General features: G+C 37.4%; 1 protein-coding gene across 1 annotated transcript in view; it reads left to right on the top strand.

The window, feature by feature from the left end:
• cacna1g (calcium channel, voltage-dependent, T type, alpha 1G subunit) overlaps positions 1–19,652 on the top strand; it is a 241,173-nt gene that overhangs the window by 95,100 nt on the left and 126,421 nt on the right. Inside the window, exons 3-4 of the mRNA XM_058793083.1 lie at positions 1,765–1,874; positions 10,544–10,677. Coding sequence (XP_058649066.1) covers positions 1,765–1,874; positions 10,544–10,677 — 244 coding nt within the window. The remainder of the gene's footprint in view (positions 1–1,764; positions 1,875–10,543; positions 10,678–19,652) is intronic.

The following is a 19,652-nucleotide window of genomic DNA, read 5'->3' as shown; positions in this document are numbered from 1 at the left end:
CTCATTACTCCAGTCTTCAGTGTCACATGATCATTTTGAAATAATTCCTAATATACTTGTTAGAACTGTTGTACTTGTTATGCTGCTTAATATTTTGTAGATACCGTGATACCTTTTTTTTGTATACATTTGCAGCATTTATTTGAAATATATTTATTTGTAACATTATATAAAAATGTCTTTACTGTCAGTTTTGATCGATTTAATGCATCCGTGAATAAAAGTATATGATTCTTCCATTAAATAAATAAAAATCTTATTGACCCCAAACTTTTGAAATCTATAGCGTAATTGCATGATTTACTATTAAAACCTATGTTGTGCGTCATCCTCTTTTTTTGAGAAATTTTCCTCACATAGTTCACGACTGTCAGTTCCACTGACTCTCCTCCATGCCTCTGGTTCAGTGTATATAGATCAATGATGCCTGTGAGAAGTTAGCAGCTTGTAATTAGTCTTCCGCCTTTCTGGAGGAAGAAGACACATTCTGTCTGTTTACATTATTCATGCAGAATACATTATAGCCCGAGCCCCTTTATGCAACTGGAGACGTTCATTATGGTCAAGAACTGTAAAATACCGGAACACCAGTGTTGAGTCTTCACACCAGAAATCATTTCAGCGAACACAGAATGTGCAGAGAGTTACAATTAAGGTTTATGACTTCTCATATATCTGTACACAGCACTAATTCATGATGATTGTGAAAGTTTGATCACATAAGAAGCCTGAATCCCACTTTAAATCCACTGAGCGTTGTCTAAAGTGTTGTGTAATTTCTTTATTAAGTTATGATGTTATCGGACAATATATAATTTTATTGTTGACCATAATCAGAGTTTCTCCTGGCAGGAAACTTTCCTGTTTGATGGCGCATCCTCTTATTTTGTTTTGGTGGCTTTAATTGTGTCCCCTTGGGCTCTCCGCTGGCAGTAATTGTGAAAAATGAGCTGGTTTCTGTCTGGTGCTACTTTGCTCAGACGGCACCCCATATAGGCATTAGCATTCTTGTATTTAATTTAGATGTAAATGTGCGAGCTCGACCCCTGGATGGGTACGTGGCATCTGAGGGACCAGCCACACATTTTCCCACCCCGTGATCAATTACTAGCGGTGAGCTAAAAGGATGAAGGAACTCTGGGTCATTTATTCCCCACAAGTAAATCGAGAAAAATAATGACGAACATAATGACAAAAGCACCGTTGGCCTTGTAACACGTTTAGCGTGACTGACCTCGTTTTCTTGACGGAGAAAGTGATTCTAGCCTTTTGAAATGTTATTTATTAAAGCTGTAATAACTAAATTATGTGATCGCTTACGGTAACGTGATAATTTATTACAGTTTTACATTGCTGTCTTTTCCAAAAACAGATTATAGTACTGTGAAAAAAGGATATCATTTATACAACAGTCACATCAACAAACTCTTTATCACTCACTTTAGCAACTGTGGGGTAAATATGTATGCTGATGGATGTGCTACTGTATATACACTGTAAAAATGATTTTTTGAAGTTTTCTTTTACAGTAGGTTTTCAAAATATTTCAGTCTATCTACTTCAGTATTAATGATTATTTCAGTGTGGTCCTTGCTGAAATTTGCTGTCAATTTCTGAGTGAAAATTGTTTCAGAATCCTTTTTTTTTAAAATCTGCATAGGCTGCAATAATGTCATTTATTTATATTCTGAACAAGACGTTTGCTATTTTTCTGTGACTGCATGTATTTTCTATGTACTCTTCCTTAACTTCTGCTTCCCACATGGTTCGAGAGGGCCAGCATGTTGGTAATCCTGCTGAACTGCGTTACTCTGGGAATGTTTCACCCTTGTGAGGACAGCCACTGTGACTCAGAGCGATGCAAGATACTGGAGGTAAGTCTCATACCTAGAATACACCACCTTTCGTAACCCAATGTACTTTAAATAGATCAAAGAACAGATGGTAAACAAATTAAAGTGTAATTGGACACAGACTTGAAATGAACTCGGTGTTAAAATGAAATCCAACGACTGTTACAACTCAAGACAGGGAGGTTATTTTGAGGCGTTTGTCGTCGTCTCTCGTGGAGCTCTGGGTTTCTCTAGATATCCTGAAGCATGTTGTGTTGAATGACTTCCAAGAGACACAGGAATGCCCAAAACCACATGTGGTGATAGGCAACAAAGAGATCCTCGCCTGTAATTCAAAGCAGATTATCATAGGAAAGACACTGCTTTGGTTTAACATTGACTTGGGAACATGGCTCAGGGACTTCGATTTCAATCTGCTAAATTCCTTTTGCTTTGTTTAACAGATGAGTGTTTTGCCCTAAGGATTTCAGAGTGCTATCCTCTCTTTTCTGCTTTGGATGTTCTACTATGGATGTTGTCTTTTATCATTCTGGGACCCAGCAACAACTCACTTTTGTCCTCCGTAGTGGACATTGATATTTCATATAAATATAAAATATTGGGGACATTGTATTGATTTAAAATGACAGTAAAGACAGTTATAATGTTAAAATAGATTTCTTTTTCAAATAAATGTTGTTTTTCTGTGCAGTTTTATTACTAATACTGATATGGTAACACTAGTATTATAGAGACCATTTCTCACTAATAACTAGTTTCTTATTAGCATGCCTATTATTAACATATTGGCTGTTTATTAGTACTTATAAAGCACATATTCCGCACGATCATATTCTAAATCCCTAATCCTACCCAATACGTAACAACTACCTTACTAACTATTAATAAACAGCAAATTAGTTTGTTGAGGTCATAGTTAATGGCTTGCTAAAAGCAATAATTGGACCTTCAAATAAATGTTACCACTGTTATTAACACTAATAATATAAAAAAATTGGCATAAAGGGCCTTAGAAATCGAAATGTGCTATTGTAGACAACAACATCAACAACAACAATAATAATAATAATAAAATACATTGTAAAGTGTGTTTTAAATTGTAATATTTCACATTTTTAATCAAATAAATGCAGCCTTGGTGAATGTAAGACTTCTTTTTAAAACATAAAAAAATCATCCAATATTTTGAATAGTAGTGTGCATAAACTATGAACCAGTTCTGTTTTGTATGAAAATTAGCATTTTGCCTGTAGTGTCTCATCTTCATTTTCTCCTAATATCCTAAAAAACTAAATGTTACAAAAAAAAAAAACTTCAGTTTTGTCAGATGTATTTTATGCTCCATATACTGTCATGAAGTGAAGAAAATGATAAATTATCCAAACTTTGTTTCTGGCTCTTAGAAGTTATATAACACTTTCAACCTCTCTTCATCTCCATGTGATCCCTTTAATGCTATGGGGGTGTCATAAGCGTTTGGAGGACTATATAAAAACAAATGAGCCTGAAATGGCCTGGCCCTAGAGAGGATTAAACCACATTAAATGAAGTGCTTAAAACACGACTTCAAAGCCACTCATCCAGGCAGCCATTGTAGTCAGGCACTTCAGAATACAATGTGACTGATTGTGACATGAGGTGAATCGCTCTTATTTCTGAGTTATTAAGCTAATGGTTGCTGTAATGAATGATACTAATCTGTGATCTTTACATTGTGACAGTGGGTCAAGTTCACTGTACAGAGTGCCGGTGAGGTGTGATTATAATATTCTGCTCAAAGGCAAACTATCACATAAATCTTATAACAATGGTGCAGTGGCTTGCCTCCAGACTGCATTTTAAAATCAATATTGACATGCTTTTGACATAACACTTGATTAGTGCACATTATTTAGTCATATGTATAAAACACACACACACACACAATTTTTATGATCCTATTCATTAAAAAGAATCATGAAAAAAATGTGCCACGTTTTCCACACAAATAGTAAGCAGCACAGTATTTCTGTTTTTACTGCATTGTACAGCAGCCTTTGTGAATAAGTCTTAGAAACACTAGCAAAAAAAATCTTACCAACCCCATACTTTTGAACAATAATGTATAGCATTTAAAAAAAATTTTTTTTTACTATATATACTATAAGAATAAAATTGCATTTACACTTTAATAATTTAGTGTAGCATTGAATAGTATGGAGATTGTAAGCTTGGCCACGGTAATGCAGCTGAGGTATATCTATTTCAGAAATGTATATTGAAATACCCATGGGTACACATTTACAGTGTTAAAAATGAAATGGGATTTAGAGGTGCTTTCTTGCTGTGAGGTTCCTGGAACCATCATTTTTTACTCTCCACCATGCCTGGGTGAGATTGCTTTCTTTCCATTGAAAATGCCAAGTTTTCATTGAGATTTAATGGGAACAGATCAATTTCTTTGTTTGATTTTTATTCTGTATATTTGCATTTTTCTGAATGATAGTAATTGAAACCCGTAGTGCAGCTAAACCCCAGTTTTTGTGCGTTCCCCTCCCTGCTTCTCATCTGAAATAAATGGCCTGGGCCGTTTCATCTCTGAGATCTGAGAATTTGCAGCGATTATCTTCTCCAACTGCTCTATCAAATCACTCTTCCTCTCGCCATATGGAAATTAGTGTGCTTTGCCAGAAATAAGATTGCAAACCTGGTCATCAGGAAATTTACAAAGACATACAATCAGCTCCCATCACTGTCAGGGAGACACGCCTGGGCTCCATAGCTGACGTGACTCAGGTTAGCCCTCGGCTTGAGCTCCAAAAGAACGCCTTTGGTGGAATAATGGAATTCAGGGAAATACAATAAAGCCGGGGAGCATGCCTGCCGTCTCTCTCTTTCTCTCTGTGCCCCTTCTCTTCTGCCCACACAACACATTATCATTTATTTCTTCAGTGCTTTCCTCTTTCCTTTTTTTTTTACTCTGCAGGCATTCCTCATTTCTTTTGGAATTTTTTATTTTTATTTTCTGTCACTACATATCATTTTAAACACATGACTTTCCTCTGTAAAACACAAAAGAAAAAGTCTACTTCCAATGATAGTGAATTTAGTCCAATGTTGTTTTGGACCACATTGGCTTTTATTGCATGGACAAAACTTAAAACGTCTTTTGTGTTTCACAATAGAAAATGTCGTACGACATGAGTGTCAGTAAATGATGCCAAATTTTTCATTTGTAGGTGAAATAATCTTTTTCAGCATTAGGATGCGCATGTGTGTGTTATTATGCAAGCTTTAGTTGAGTAGAGGGTGTAGAAGTGGTTTCTGGGGCAGAAAATTAGTAGTATCATATTTAAGAGGAGAGTCAAGCGTCAAGTACTGTGATGTGAACAGAGCTCACTGTGAGTTTAACAGTACCGATAGAACTGGCTATTATTATTTTGCCGTATCTTTATTTTTCTCTTCCTTTTTATTGCTCCCTGTAAGTGTGCTTGTTTGGATGATGAGATTCTTATGCATGGTTTGAACTACGTAACTCTTGCACAGTACAGTATGATTTGTTCTGACTTGCTTTTCTTAACATTCTCCCCAGGTAAAGTGAGCATATGTTGTTCTTTTTGTCAGCTGTTTTGCTGGGAATCCCATTTGCCTTGGAGTAATTCAAAAAATGACACTTGTAGTTTATTGCTTACTAGTGGCATGATGCAATGAGTGCAAAAAAAAAAAAACTTTAGTGTGTCGTTTCTTCTTAGTTTCAAATGTGCCTTATGGACAAAATCTATAGAAATCATAGAAGTTCTGTCGTCATTTACCCTCATATCAGTGTATTGGCTATATTTCCTCCATGGAGATTTGACAAATGTTTAGGCTGCTCTTTTTCTTACAACTAAATGGTGACCAGGGGCTGTCAAGCTCCAAGAAGGATAAAAAGCACCTTAAATCTGAACTTTTCAAAGTATGAGCTGTTTCCAAAGTATTGTGAAGCTTCATGACAGCTTTATATAGGATAAGGGTCATTTACGCTGCACAGTTTTCAACTAAAAACCAAAAAGTTATTTTTCAAAAATGCAACTGCAAAACTTTTCAGTATTTTTGTACATTGTTTTGTCGTTGTTTGAATGCACCCTACTGTAAGTCACACTGTGCTGACAGATGCCGACCCTCCCCGACAATCAATAGATTACAGTACATCACTTCTTAGATATTTCGCAACCTAACAAATGACCACACAGTACTTGATCTACTCAATTGCCAACCAAAGACAACAGATGCAGACATGTAACACACTGACTCAACAAAATCCAACAAACAAATCTGTTGCCGTTGCTCGTGTGTGTTGGTGCAGTGTAATTTAAGGCCCGTTCACACCAAGAATATCTATAAAGATAACTATAGCAATAACTAAATTCAACGCACTATAGTGTTCTGTTTATTGTTATGATTCTGATTGGCTGTCAATGTTTTTATCGCTCATCAGCTGTAAAAATTAGTTCTGAAAGTGATTCCAATGATATCTTTCCTCTGTTTCATTATCATTAAAACCGACAGTTGTTGTCGTTCATGGTGTTATGAGGAATTGAACAATTTAAATCATTATCGACTGCTAATCTGCTCTTCAATTTATGTCTCGTTTGCGTATTTTCAAATATGGCGAGTCAAAACTTCTCGCATTAGATTGTTCATCCCAAAATGAAAATTTGTCATTTTATCATTTACTCACCCTCATGTCGTTCCAAACCCTTATGAGTTTCTTTCTCATGTTGAATATAAAGAATGCTGGTAATCAAACAGTTGATGGTCCCCGTTGGCTTCCATAGTATGTCTTTCCCTATGGAAGTCAATGGGAACCAACAACTGTTTGAGTCGTCAAACTTTTGTTTTCAACATAAGAAACTTTTAGAGGTGCGGAATGACATTTTTGGGTGAACTATTCCTTTAAGGCCAACTATGCCAAACGTCATTGCTTGTCATGTGTTTTGGTCTTCTAACCAACTAAAATGAGGCAAATTTGAATATATGCATATTGAAATCGCGCAAATGAGATTTGAGAGCTAAGAGGGGAAAGTACTTCATCTGTTCAACACATAATCCATCGAAAGGTTTCCAAAGGCTTTTTGAATAATGAATCACTTTTATAATATTTTCATAGTGCTTTGTCATTGTTATTTGGCCTTGTGGTCACCATTTAATTTTGTTGGATACAAAATTGCAGCATGAACATCTTATTTTGTATTTGACGGAAGAAAAAAAATCATACAGACTTGGAATGACATGAGGGTAAGCAAATGATGACAGAATTTTCATTTTAGGGTAAACTATCTCTTTAAATGTTTAGTGAAAGCAGCATATTTCATCAACAGATGTCAATGTAGGACAAATAACAGACTAAATGTGCATTATTTTGTTGATTTATGGTAGTGTGATGATTGGTGTTTTCCTGCTGCATTGTACACGTCTCTTCACTTTCCTTCTATGACTCCATGATGTCATTGGCATAGCAACCGCTCTCCGCACACATGAATTAGATGAATTAGTAAGAAGAAGACAGAAGATATTTTTGTTTACCCTCAGTGTATGTGTGTTGCAGCTTCCTCCTCTCTTTGTGTGTGAGTGTGTGCATTTGTGGGTGTGGACGGATGGTCTGAAGAAGTTCTGGATTTAAAGAATTGTTTTCTCCGAGGAAAGGCCATCAGTTGCACTAGAATAACCTACTCACAGCGCAGACAATACACCACTCAGCTATTTGTACAACAAAGAGGACACCATGAGAAGATTTATTCAGTGCCAAAAGATCACCGCACACGCGCAAACACCCTCGCTTCCACACGCGCGGATGAGACTGACTCTTTCTCCGAGCTATTTTTGAATGCTTCCCCAGAAATATGAAAGAGAAAGATGACATGTATTAAATAGAAATGGGTGGATGAGATGTGGTGAGAAAAAGGAGGGGAGGAGGAATATGGGAAGAGGCTCTCTGAAACAAAGGAGATGAGAGACAGGGAAGTATAAAGAGGAAGATATTCATATAGTGTGTAGGGTGTGTGTGTGTGTGTGTGTGTGTGTGAGTGAGTGAGAGGGAGGAAAGCGCTGTAGAGCATATTTAACCCCTGAGCTCTGTTTTCTGGCTGTGTGGAGACTCTGAGAGTGTTTTGTCGAGGGGTTCCCCTTCTCTGCGTCGTTTATCTTTGGAGGGAGCTGTTGAACCGTAGAAAGGCCCGTAGAGATTTATACTCACACGCACACAGCTGTGTGAGCCAGAAGCTCTACATGGACTGTGAACAAAACATATATTAGAAAAGAGTAATTTGACAGTTGCTGGTTTTTCATACTTGTACGATACTTATAATAAGATACATCTGTCTCTCTCTTGAAATATAAGGTTCAAGATCAGACAATATTGCAGGGACCAACAATAGGGATGACCAATGCAAGAGTGTTTTGAGCCAGTTGGTGGACTGTCTTTTGCCTTATCAGTCCAGTAAAGTGTTATCACTATGTTACATTTGTCGATCTTGTCTTATGCATTTATTTACTTCCTTATCTACTGTTGCAAAATCGAGTATAGCTGTAAGCTGTTACTGTAAATTTAAAATGGGTAATTATTTGTAATTAAAAACATTTAATGACCAACACATTAAAATTCATTTATTATTATTATTATTATTATTATAATTGTTTATTTTTACATTTATTTTATAAATTCATAAACACACTATCTATTACTGTAAATGCAAAGCCTTTCAATTATTTAAGAAAATATTTAATGAAAAACACATGTAAAAACATTATTTAAACTATATACTTTCAATATATTGAACTATTATTATAATACAAATGATTTAAATATGAATTATTACGTAAATACTCTTCATTTTAAGGTCCAGTTCTTGCCATTTAACAAACCATTGACTACGACTTTTGCCTCAATGAACTCCCAATTTGTTGCTTATTAATAGATAGTAAAGTAATTGTTAAGTTTAGGTATTGGGTAGGATTAGGGATGTAGGATATGGTCATGCAGAATATGTGCTTTATAAGCAGTCAATATGTTAATAATAGGCATGCTAATAAGCAGCTAGTTGATATTGAGAATCGTCCCTATACTAAAGTGTTACCTTTTTTCATGTGCTGCCAAAAATAGTGACTGGCCGAGCAGAAACCATCCTTGTGTTTTTTCAAAGTGAGATTTCAGTATGACGATTTTTGTTATTTATAGTGAAATTATTATTATTATTTTGTTTTTATGTGTTCACCATATGTTCACATTAAGGCAGATAATTAGAGAACATTAGGGCATGGTCTTAGGAGATCTATCTCTGTCTGAACAGACGGTTTCTTCCCTAAACCATTAATGCAAAATGATAGCTCGCAGATTCTCCCCTCGTCCTCATCCTGACAGCATTGTTTATGGATGTGTTGTGTGTTACCATTAACTTTGAATTGGCAAGTACTGTAGTGCACTATAACCCAAATGTCCACTATGTACAATACAAGCAGATCAGGGATGAGGTAATACATTAGCGCTTGGCTCTGAATAATGTCCAACACGACAGTAAATGCTCTCCTCACTGCGGCTTAATTAACATTCCCTGCATTGTCAGAGTGCAAGTGCTTTGGCTGGAGGGAATCCCTCACTTAAGAGCTTTGACTAATGTCCTCGCTGGCTGAGAATGGCCAGGTGTCTTTCACTGTTGGTCGACCTTGAGGAAACGACGGTCTCTGAGTTCATATTTGGCCGCGGTCTGTGGTCTTTACTCAAGAACTGACAAACAGCCTTTTGCGTCTGCCTAAGGAAAATGCATGTTTATTAAAGCAATTTAGTTCATAAGGTCTAGAAAAGCACCATCTATTGTTGAAATGAAATTAAAGGAGGTCTGAATAGGTCACCAGTCTAGCAGATTTTCCTTCCATGCATGTAGTTCTAATCAACAAATCATTATTCAACAAAAGTAAACTGAATATTCAGTAAATTGACACTGTTTCTCATAATTGCCTTATGTAATATATGTTTTTTTAGCTTTACAGTGGAGAATAACATTTTCACAGAATTGTCCTTCTGACTTTATGGTTATTAGCACAAACTTAATTTACTGACACAGGCACACACAAAACATTTTTCCATTCCACTGTGATACTTTTTCATTGTTTTTCTATGTAAACATGCTCGTCTAGACAGACATCTTTGACTGTTGCATTCACGTCTCACGTGACAGAAGTGCAGCTTTTAAAAAAGCAAAAATGCTCTCTGTTTACTTCTTAATGCTATATTTTCTATGCATATTCATTAAAACTCCATATTCCAGATATTTTCCCTGTATATGTACATCTAGTAAGGATTTTTTTAACGCATAGCACATTTCTGGTAACGTAAGCAGAGGATTTATGGGTAAAGACTTGGGTGAGTTGGCTGTTTGTGCCCACTCAGACTTACTGAGATCTCTATGTAAGGATGAGTCAAGGCTTATAGCCCCTCAGTACATGGACACACACACACACACACACACACACAATGCTGTGACATCAAAGTTGAAATTTAATATTCATCTGCATATGTCTTTGGAGGGTTTATTTCTTTATTTATAAGTCCTTAATTTAGTGTGAGTTAAGTTGTATCTCCTGATCAAGAGAAGGAGATTTTTGCAAGCTCTGATTTGGCCAGTGCAGCATTTTAAGATTTTGCTAACCCTTTGGATATTTCTATCTCCCCTCAGGACTTTGATGATTTCATCTTTGCTTTTTTTGCCGTGGAGATGGTAATCAAGATGGTTGCACTGGGCATCTTTGGGAAAAAATGTTACCTTGGAGACACCTGGAATCGGCTAGACTTCTTCATTGTGTTGGCTGGGTGAGTCCTGAAATGACTTTACTGAAACTATTTATTTATTTATTTATTTTTTGTAAGAATAAATGTGAATTTATGTACTACCTCATATTGACCTTGAATACTCTGCCAAATCTTCCAAAAAATCTACATTTAAATACACTACACTACCATTCAAATGTTTGGTGTCAATAAATAAATTAGTTTGGTGTCAATAAATTCTTACTTTACTGTTAATTACTGAAATTTCTATCCATCAAAGAATCCTGAAACAGTGTATTATGATTGCCACAAAAATATTTCGGAGCACAATAATTTTCAACATTGGATATAATCAGAAATGTTAAAAAGTGTCTAAATCAGCTTATTAGAATTTCTCAAGAATCATGTCACACTGAACAGTGGAGTATTTTTAAAAATATTTATATTTCACAATATAATGACAATATTTTGCAACCGTTTTTAGTATTTTTGTTCAAATGAATGCAACATGGTGGGCATAATAGACTTTAACATTAAAACATTTTATCGACTCCAAACTTTTGAACAGTAGTGTACTTATTTTTTATTTTTTTAAATGTATTCATAATTTATTATTATGAGGCTGATATGATCAATGTTTTGACTCAAGAAGCAGTTTTGACTCTAAAAATGTATAATATTTATCTTTACTCATCCTCATGTTGTTCCAAACCTGTTTGTTACTGATCATGAAACACATGCAAAGTTCTTTTGAAGAACCTTCATGAAGCTCTTTTCCTTCCAGTGACAGTTCATATTGACCATGCATATTATGAAAAAAAAAAGAAAAGAAAAAAACCCTTTCTGAGCCATTTTGTGCTTGTTTTTTTTGAAGCTTGAAAGACATGTTCACTATTGAAATTAAAGAGCTACATGAAAATTCTTTAAAAAAAAAAAAAAAGATTTGTTCGTGTTACACGGTAGAAATAACAGCATATTAGTTTGGAACAACATGTTAACCCTAGTAAAAAGTAATATAAAATATAATATATGTAAACCTAGATAAGTAATATATAAAATATATAAGTAATATATAAAACATATACATTTTATTTGAAATACTACTTGTGCACAATGCACATTTGTTAATATTAAGCCTAAAATGTGTTTTAATGTCACTATTGATGAGGATTGTCTTTAAATGCAAGATATTTAAAGTGTACCTCAAGTAAACTTGCAATAGTTCCACTTTACCGCAATCAAATATACTTAAGTATATCTTTAGTTGGACTTCAGCACTACCTCCGCTCAATTAAAGTGCATTAAGTACAAAATTAGTTGTTTCAATTCAGCAGACTTTAAGTATACCTAAAAGTACAATTGCAGGGTATTTTTTTTTATTAAGTACATGCATATGTAAATGTATTTGCAGTATACTTAGCATAAAATAAATGTATTTTTCACTAGGGAATATGTAGGTAAGTAAATGATGACAGAATTGGGATACAGCTAGTTCTGTCTGTTATTATCAGCCTGTGCTTCTGAATCGGTCACGTCACACATGGTTAGCTGCAAATACGTAATTCTTCAGTGCGTCTGTGTGAGTGTCAAAATAATCTTTATCACTGCCAGATTCTACGTTTATGTGTATGTGTGCATCTCAAGTCTTCTAAACTGGGCACACTGTTGTGTGAAGCACTTTAGTGTGAACCACTAATCAATGAACATGGATTTGTAAACACCATAAAACAAAGAGACTGGTATTAAATCCAGACAGTTAGTTGTGTAAATGTGTGCCCTGGGAAATATAGTAAAGAAAATGTGTATCACTAATACAGATCTACAACTTTTTGAGAAAGCCATGAAAGGTCAGGAATGACAAGCTGCTTAGTGGATAAAAGATTTGTGGTTATGTGATGTGTGCTTTCCAAGAAACACAAGGACTCCCATTCCCATTCCATGAAGCTTGTCAGTCATGACTCAGTGGCAGCATGGGCTTTATTGCCAGATTTACTACCTCTGACCTAACCTCATGTGTCATGTTGGTAATCTCATAGGAATATTTGTTGAGATGGAAATCATCCCAGCATATGGAGTGTATAGAAGCATTTTCAGGGGATATCATCCAAAGTGTGTACACAAGATAACCATACAAGAGTGACAGACTGCTGGCTTGTTCCACTGTTGGCGCAAAGTAGTTTCCCCTCGGGTTTTTGATACTTCTCCAGATGAAACACTTACCACCAAAACCTTCAGTGTCATCTTACACATTCTCAGCAATTATATCAATTGTGGTACCTTCTGAAGAATCTGGACCATGGTATAGTAGTGGTATCAGGTACCATGCTTTTTTATATATATTCCATAATTCTGAAATGGTATTCACATGATACTCCAAAGTACTTCTAAGTATACCATGGTGCTGCTGTGGTACATGTCCAAAAATCAATGGCAGTACTATAGTAACATGTCCAAAAAGCTGTGTTACTTGTCCAGTGTCCAATGTAGTACCCTGTCCAAAAATCATGGCAGAACCACATATTTTGTTTGTTAGTACTAAGATTCATTTCTTTTTTGGGCTTTGGTAAAAATTGGCAGGCAAAGTAACATAAAAAAGTGTAATTCATTATAAACCAGAGAACTTGGAGGCATGGTTTATATGAACCATTTGTTTCAGTTTAAAGGTTAACATTTAGTGTCTTTTTTTCCTTTTGGAGAACATTCTGATGCAGTAAATCACAAGTCTAAAACTCACTTCAGCCTGCTTACTATGTGAATAAATTGGTGTTGGTGGTTCAACTAGATGGTTTCCAAAACCCCCTTCACTCAGACATTATTTTGCTGAATCTTCTGTTCTCTTCTATCTGAGGTGAGCCAGAGAGCTTATAGAAGTCGAAAGATCTTGGCTGCTGTGCTGTGGATCGTGTGTCTTTGTGTGTTTCATCTGCAGAGACATTGAGGCGAGCTTTCTCTCTTCTCAATCTTTCAAAGCAAACCCTTAGAGAATGCAGACCCTCAATACACCCCACCAAGACAAGGTATCAGTTTCAGACACCCGCAGCGGTTTGGCAACTTCTGCTGAATCACTTTTAAATTAGTCTGCCCTTTTCCTATCCACAGAGTCTTCACACACACCGAGTTAAATACACAAAACTTTCCAAATCCGCGGGGCTTCTACAGGGATTGTGACAGTGTCTTTAGGGATTGTTTCGAGGCTTTTTAAATGCTCTATGAGACAGAAAAGCTGTTACGATTTTTAACGAGAGATTGGGTATAAAGGCATTTCTAGAATTTCTTCTAGCATACTTTGCCATAACCTTGATGGAAGTGAGTTTTACGAGTTTTTCCATAATGCTCTACCAAATGTTGCATACTTTGACAAGGAACCAATATGTTATTATTTCAGGCATTATTCTCTCATGCATTTTCATGCCAACTTTGACCTAGACAGGAAACAGATACAAGACAAATTTTGTCTTTTTTATTTTTGCTTAAATATTTCTTTTACTGGAATACCTGGTGTTTTTACACTATTATTTTTCATCAGTCCCGCTAATGATATGTTGAATGTTATGTACCTCATCTGGGATATAATGTATGTTTAGTCTGGAAGCTTCACCATTAAGGCCTGGCCCAGATGTCTTAATCTTCTCTCTTTTCCTTCCTTTTCCTCATTCCACTAATTCAAAAGCCTCCTCTTCTGATCCACTTCCACATATTCTTCTCTTTCACATTTATTTCCACTTCCACATCTTTTCTTTTTTTTTTTTTTCACATCCACATCCATATCCATATATGTAATCTTCCTCTTTTATATTCATCTTATACTTCCACATCTACAGTATACCCCTTTTTTTTACCTCTTCATCTTCCTCATCTTCCTCATCTTCTGTCCTCTTCCCCAGTATCGTTGGCTTTTTGCCTGGAAGTTGGCTGATAAAAGGGAATGAAGGCTCTGACTGTCTTTCTGAAAACATTTCAGGTTTTTAACTTAGAAAGATCCCTCAACTCACTTTCTCTCTTCTGGTACACGCTCACCACTCATTTTAAACCCAGCAAGCTGAGCCTGAGAGCCAGGAATGACTGACAAAATACACTATTAAAAAAAAAAACCCATTACAGTTATTTGAAGATTTTCTTCACTTTTATAGTAAGAATAAATTTATCTATCTCGTGATGGCCTATTCTCATGAATGTCTTGGTGAGAAAATGCTGATAATTTACTTTTCTTCTGGGTGGTTTGACCTGACATGTATTCTGTTTCATGTAGACAGCTGTCAGTTTCTGGTCAGGTCAATAGTTCTAAGGCTAGCACAACCTGTCAACGTAATTGCCGTCATTCATGTCAAAAAAGCTGACAGTTACTGTCTTTTGTGTGACTGTCACCAGAACATGCAGAAGACGCTTTCACAAGCCCACTGCTCAAAACCATCAACGACAGCTGATGAAGTTTACTTTTTTATTTCTATTCTACCTAATAACCGACAGCCGAGTTTAGAGACAGGTCTGCTCAAGATTGAATCACAGTAAAAGCTCCTGATCAGGTCATGACCCACATCGCCAGTGCTAATAGAGTCTCTTCAGGCCTGAATGAGGATTCCGTGCTCAGGTTTAAGAATCTTCAGGAATGCCATTTGGCCAGGAGGCTGTTGATGACACTGGACAGCATCCAGCACTTTCATCTTAGGAGTTCTTCATCTCAAATTTGTGTATGGAGATGCCTGGAACTGATAACGCAGTCATTCACAGATATGAACAGATGGCTGAGAGCTTCCGCACATCCATTAAGTTGAAATTCATTTACTAACCTAAAGGGAAAGAGAAGGATGGCAAAATATTTGCTTTTACTAACTGTTTTGTTAGGAGAGTTGGTGAAATAATAGCTTTGAAATAAGCAATAGTACACCGAAAAATCATTTACTCACTCCTGTTGATTAAGTCTCCATGACTTTCATGCTTTAACGTTGCTTTTGCTGGTTTTTTACACTTGATTGTCACCATATACCATACTTGTACACTCTTCAGTTAAAGGTTCTTTATTGGCATTCATGGTTTTTAAAAACTGTTCACTGAAAGGTTTTTGTAAGGTCTGTTTTGGATTCTGTTTCATATTCTTGTTTTCATGTCTTTTATTTTGTAGTTTGATTCATGCTGTTAGTGTCATGCTTCCCTTGCCCTCATGTATCTCTAGGTGTGTTCGACTTCATGCAGCACTGCACAGACCGATCGGCGGCTGATTTGAAGCAGTGCATGCCAGTTAGAAATTCAGTCCGACTTGAACCGGCGCCAACGCCACGTCACTGTCACGTGTGGCATCAAAGTACCACGATTAGTGTTTCGAGAGCAGCCGGCTGACTCAGATGGCACAGCTTTTTCATTTTTTTTTTTTGCATTTTATTCACTTCATCTGTGATAGAGTATGCAAACACCTCGTGAGCGTCACTAACGGGAGCAGAAAGTGTCCGGCTTGACGTGTCCATTTTCAACTCCGTCCCTGACTGCAAGCGGCTACTCTTGTTGATCGCCGTCTGTAGCCGTGCTTCAAGTCAAATGCACCTTCTGCCTTGTGTATGTGTCATGTTCTGATTGGTTGTCCTAGTCATGTGTCTTGTTCCTCATTGGTTGGTTCTTGTCATGTGACCTTTATTGTTTGCTTTAAGTAGCCATCTTGTTGTCATTGTTCCTTGTTGTGTATTGATGTTGTAACCTGCTGTCGGTGAGTCTAGTTTGTCCATGCCAAGTCAAGTCTGTTCAAATCAAGTCAAGTCTCGGATTATGTTTGTATTTTGGATCACGTTTGTAAATAAAGCTGCACTTGGGTTCTTTTCAACTTGCCTCCAGTGGACTCGTTGCCAGAGTCTGCTGGCCACTCAAGAGATTCTTCGCAAAATGGCTGCCGTTTTAGAGTCTCGTCACGTGACAGCTGATCTTCCAGAGTCTCATCAGGTCTCAGCTGATCTTCCAGAGTCTCGCCATAACACGGCCGCCATTTCAGAGTCTGCTCACGACAAGCACGCCACGCCTGATTCCCCAGCCAAGATGGCCGCCACACCTGATTCCCCGGCCAAGCTGGCCACCACGCCTGAGCCTCGTCACGCCACGGCCATCATGTCAAAGCCTCGTCACGCCACTGCTGGCAAGCAAGTTTCCCCTAAGGATTTTTTTTGTGTTGGGGGGGGGGGGGGGGCTATAGCAGATGCGGAGCTTGGGCCAGGACTGTTTGCCAGTGTTATGGACCCGCCACTGATGTCAGTGTGAGCAGCTGGCATCCCCAGGGTCTCAGCACAGGCTATCACAGAGACTGTTCCCCTAACCTCAGTGTTTCCTGTCATGGCGGTTGCCATTTTGAGCATTTTGAACTCACTGACTGTCATGTCACGGCCATGGAGGCCTTCCATGAACTCACTGTTTGTCATGTCACAGCCAAGGAGGCCACTCAAGAACTCTCTACCTGTTCTGTCAGCGTCAAGTGGTCTGTCCATGTCTCTGCTCCACCATGGCTTCTTGCTCTACCGGCACCACCCGGCCGTCCTGCTCTGCCTGCTCCGCCATGGCTCCCTGCTCTACCTGCTCCACCATGGCTCCATGCTCCTCTGGATCTTATCCATGGTCCAGGTCCTCCATTGGTCCACTGTCTGCCACTGCTTCATGGCCCACGCCCTCCTCTGCTCCATTGTCTGTCACTGCTCCACGGCCCAGGTCCTCCAGTGTATCACTGTCTGCCACTGCACCATGGCCCATGGTCTTGCCCTCTGCTCCGCGGCCCAGGCCCACCACTGTTCTTTGATTCTGACCCTGTTCACCTGCATGGGCCTGGCCCTTCATCCCTCCCCCTGTTCCGCCTCCGCTTCACCACCCTCCTGGACTTGTTGTAGTTTAGGCGTCTGGAGTCGCCTTTTTTGAGGGGGGAATATGTAAGGTCTGTCTTGGGTTCTGTTTCATGTTCTTATTTTCATGTCTTTTATTTTGTAGTTTGATTCATGCTGTTAGTGTCATGCTTCTATTGCCCTCATGTATCTCTGCCTTGTGTATGTGTCATGTTCTGATTGGTTGTCCTAGTCATGTGTCTTGTTCCTCATTGGTTGGTTCTTGTCATGTGACCTGTATTGTTTGCTTTAAGTAGCCATCTTGTTGTCATTATTCCTTGTCGTGTATTGATGTTGTAACCTGCTGTTGGTGAGTCTAGTTTGTCCATGGCAAGTCAAGTCTGTTCATGTCAAGTCTGTTCATGTCAAGTCTGTTCAAGTTAAGTCAAATCAAGTCTGTTCAAATCAAGTCAAGTCTCGGATTATGTTTGTATTTTGGATCACATTTGTAAATAAAGCTGCACTTGGGTTCTTTTCAACTTGCCTCCAGTTGACTCATTACAGTTTTAAGAGTGTATGGGTCAGTAGACCTTGTCAATAGCCTCTTTTGTGTTCCATGCAAGAAAGCAAGTCATACAGTTTTGAGTAAATGATGACAGAATTTTGGGTGAATTATCCCTTTAGGTTCTCATAGGATTTGGTAACTTTAATGAAATATTCAGGCTTCGTCACTCACACTCTGTTTGGAATAAACAAATCTTATTCTAACAAATCTCACTGTTGTCATCTGCTGTTTCAATTCTTAATCAATCCACTGTTCTCGTGAAGGAGAGGAGAATCCAAATGTCCACCTGTGCTTCTGATTTAATGATGTGCTTCGGCTGTTTCTAGACCTGCTGCTGATAGACATTATGTTCAGACCCAGACCTTGTCAATATGACGAGACAAGGACAAAGCATTACGAACAAAGGTTATCAAACGTTTCCTCAAGGTAAAAGCCAGTCACAGGTCCCCTTCATTCGTTTATTTTCGACCCATCAGAGGAACGCTTTTTAGCTGAGGCACACAGAGCAAATCTGGTTTCCTCTTCATCCATTCGAGTTATACGTCTGCATTAGCTTCCATTATGATTATTATTCTGTAAAGCGGCCACAGGGCACCAGAATGGGTCAGTGTTGACATAGTATACTGTATATAGACTCAAGGGGAAAGATAGAGAGGAAAGAACAAAAAAATGGCTTTATTCCTCATTAAAATGGTGGGAAGAGAAGTGCTGCTCTCTCAGACATTTTTTCTCTTTGAATTGGAAGGCTCTTGCTTAGCTTAGGTGTTGAGGTATTGTTTTGAAGAACACTTATTTGAGAAACAGAAAGGAACTTGTCTTTTTGCTGTTCTGAATTCGAGGCTAGGGGCAGATTATCCTGTTCCGACCATAGTAAATCAATCTGTCCCATCCCATAAAAACAGAAGAGCACCCCTGACGGCAATTGTCTCTGAGAGCTTGTTGAGAGAGAAATAAATAGAAAAGTACAAGACAGAAATATAAAACTGAGGATAAATATTGTTTGAATCTCTATGTTGGTCTCTCTTTGTGAGCTGAGACAACTAGACAGGCCCCATGAAATAAAAATGTTAGTTTTGTAGCTTTTAGTCCACACCTGTTAGCTCTGAGGCAATTTGTATGCTAGAGTTCTCCTGAAAGTTTAGGAAAATAGCTTTTAGCGGATGTAGCTAAAACCAAGCAGAAAGCATTCCTATGTACGCTACCTTTTAAATGTTTTTAATATGCTCACCAAGGCTACGTTTATTTGAACAAAATAAAGTAAAAAAAAGGTTTTCTATTTTAATACATTTTAAAATGTAATTTATTTCTGTGATTGCAAAGCTGAATATTCACCATTCATTACTCCGGTCTTCAGTTTCATATGATCATTCATAAATCATTCTAATATGCTGATTTGCTTCATAATATTCTGTGGAAACTGTTACATTTTAGTTTATGGAACATTAAAAATCTTTATGTTGTCTTTTTTTTAAATCATTTTAATGTATCATTGTTTAATGTAATAATTTCTTTAAAAAAATATCTTACACCAAACTTTTGAAAAGTAGTTTAAATCATTCATAAATACATAAAATATACCTGAAAAGATGAATGTGACAATCTCCATCAAGAATGTTTTACAAATGATTTACACAAATTCTGTATGATTATGTTTCCTGATTAAGGAA

Source organism: Onychostoma macrolepis, chromosome 12 (assembly GCF_012432095.1).
Source record: "Onychostoma macrolepis isolate SWU-2019 chromosome 12, ASM1243209v1, whole genome shotgun sequence".
NCBI classification, from domain to species: Eukaryota; Metazoa; Chordata; class Actinopteri; order Cypriniformes; family Cyprinidae; genus Onychostoma; species Onychostoma macrolepis.
The sequence above is the reverse complement of the archived record's forward strand: the minus strand, read 5'-3'. Positions and strand labels throughout refer to the sequence as shown.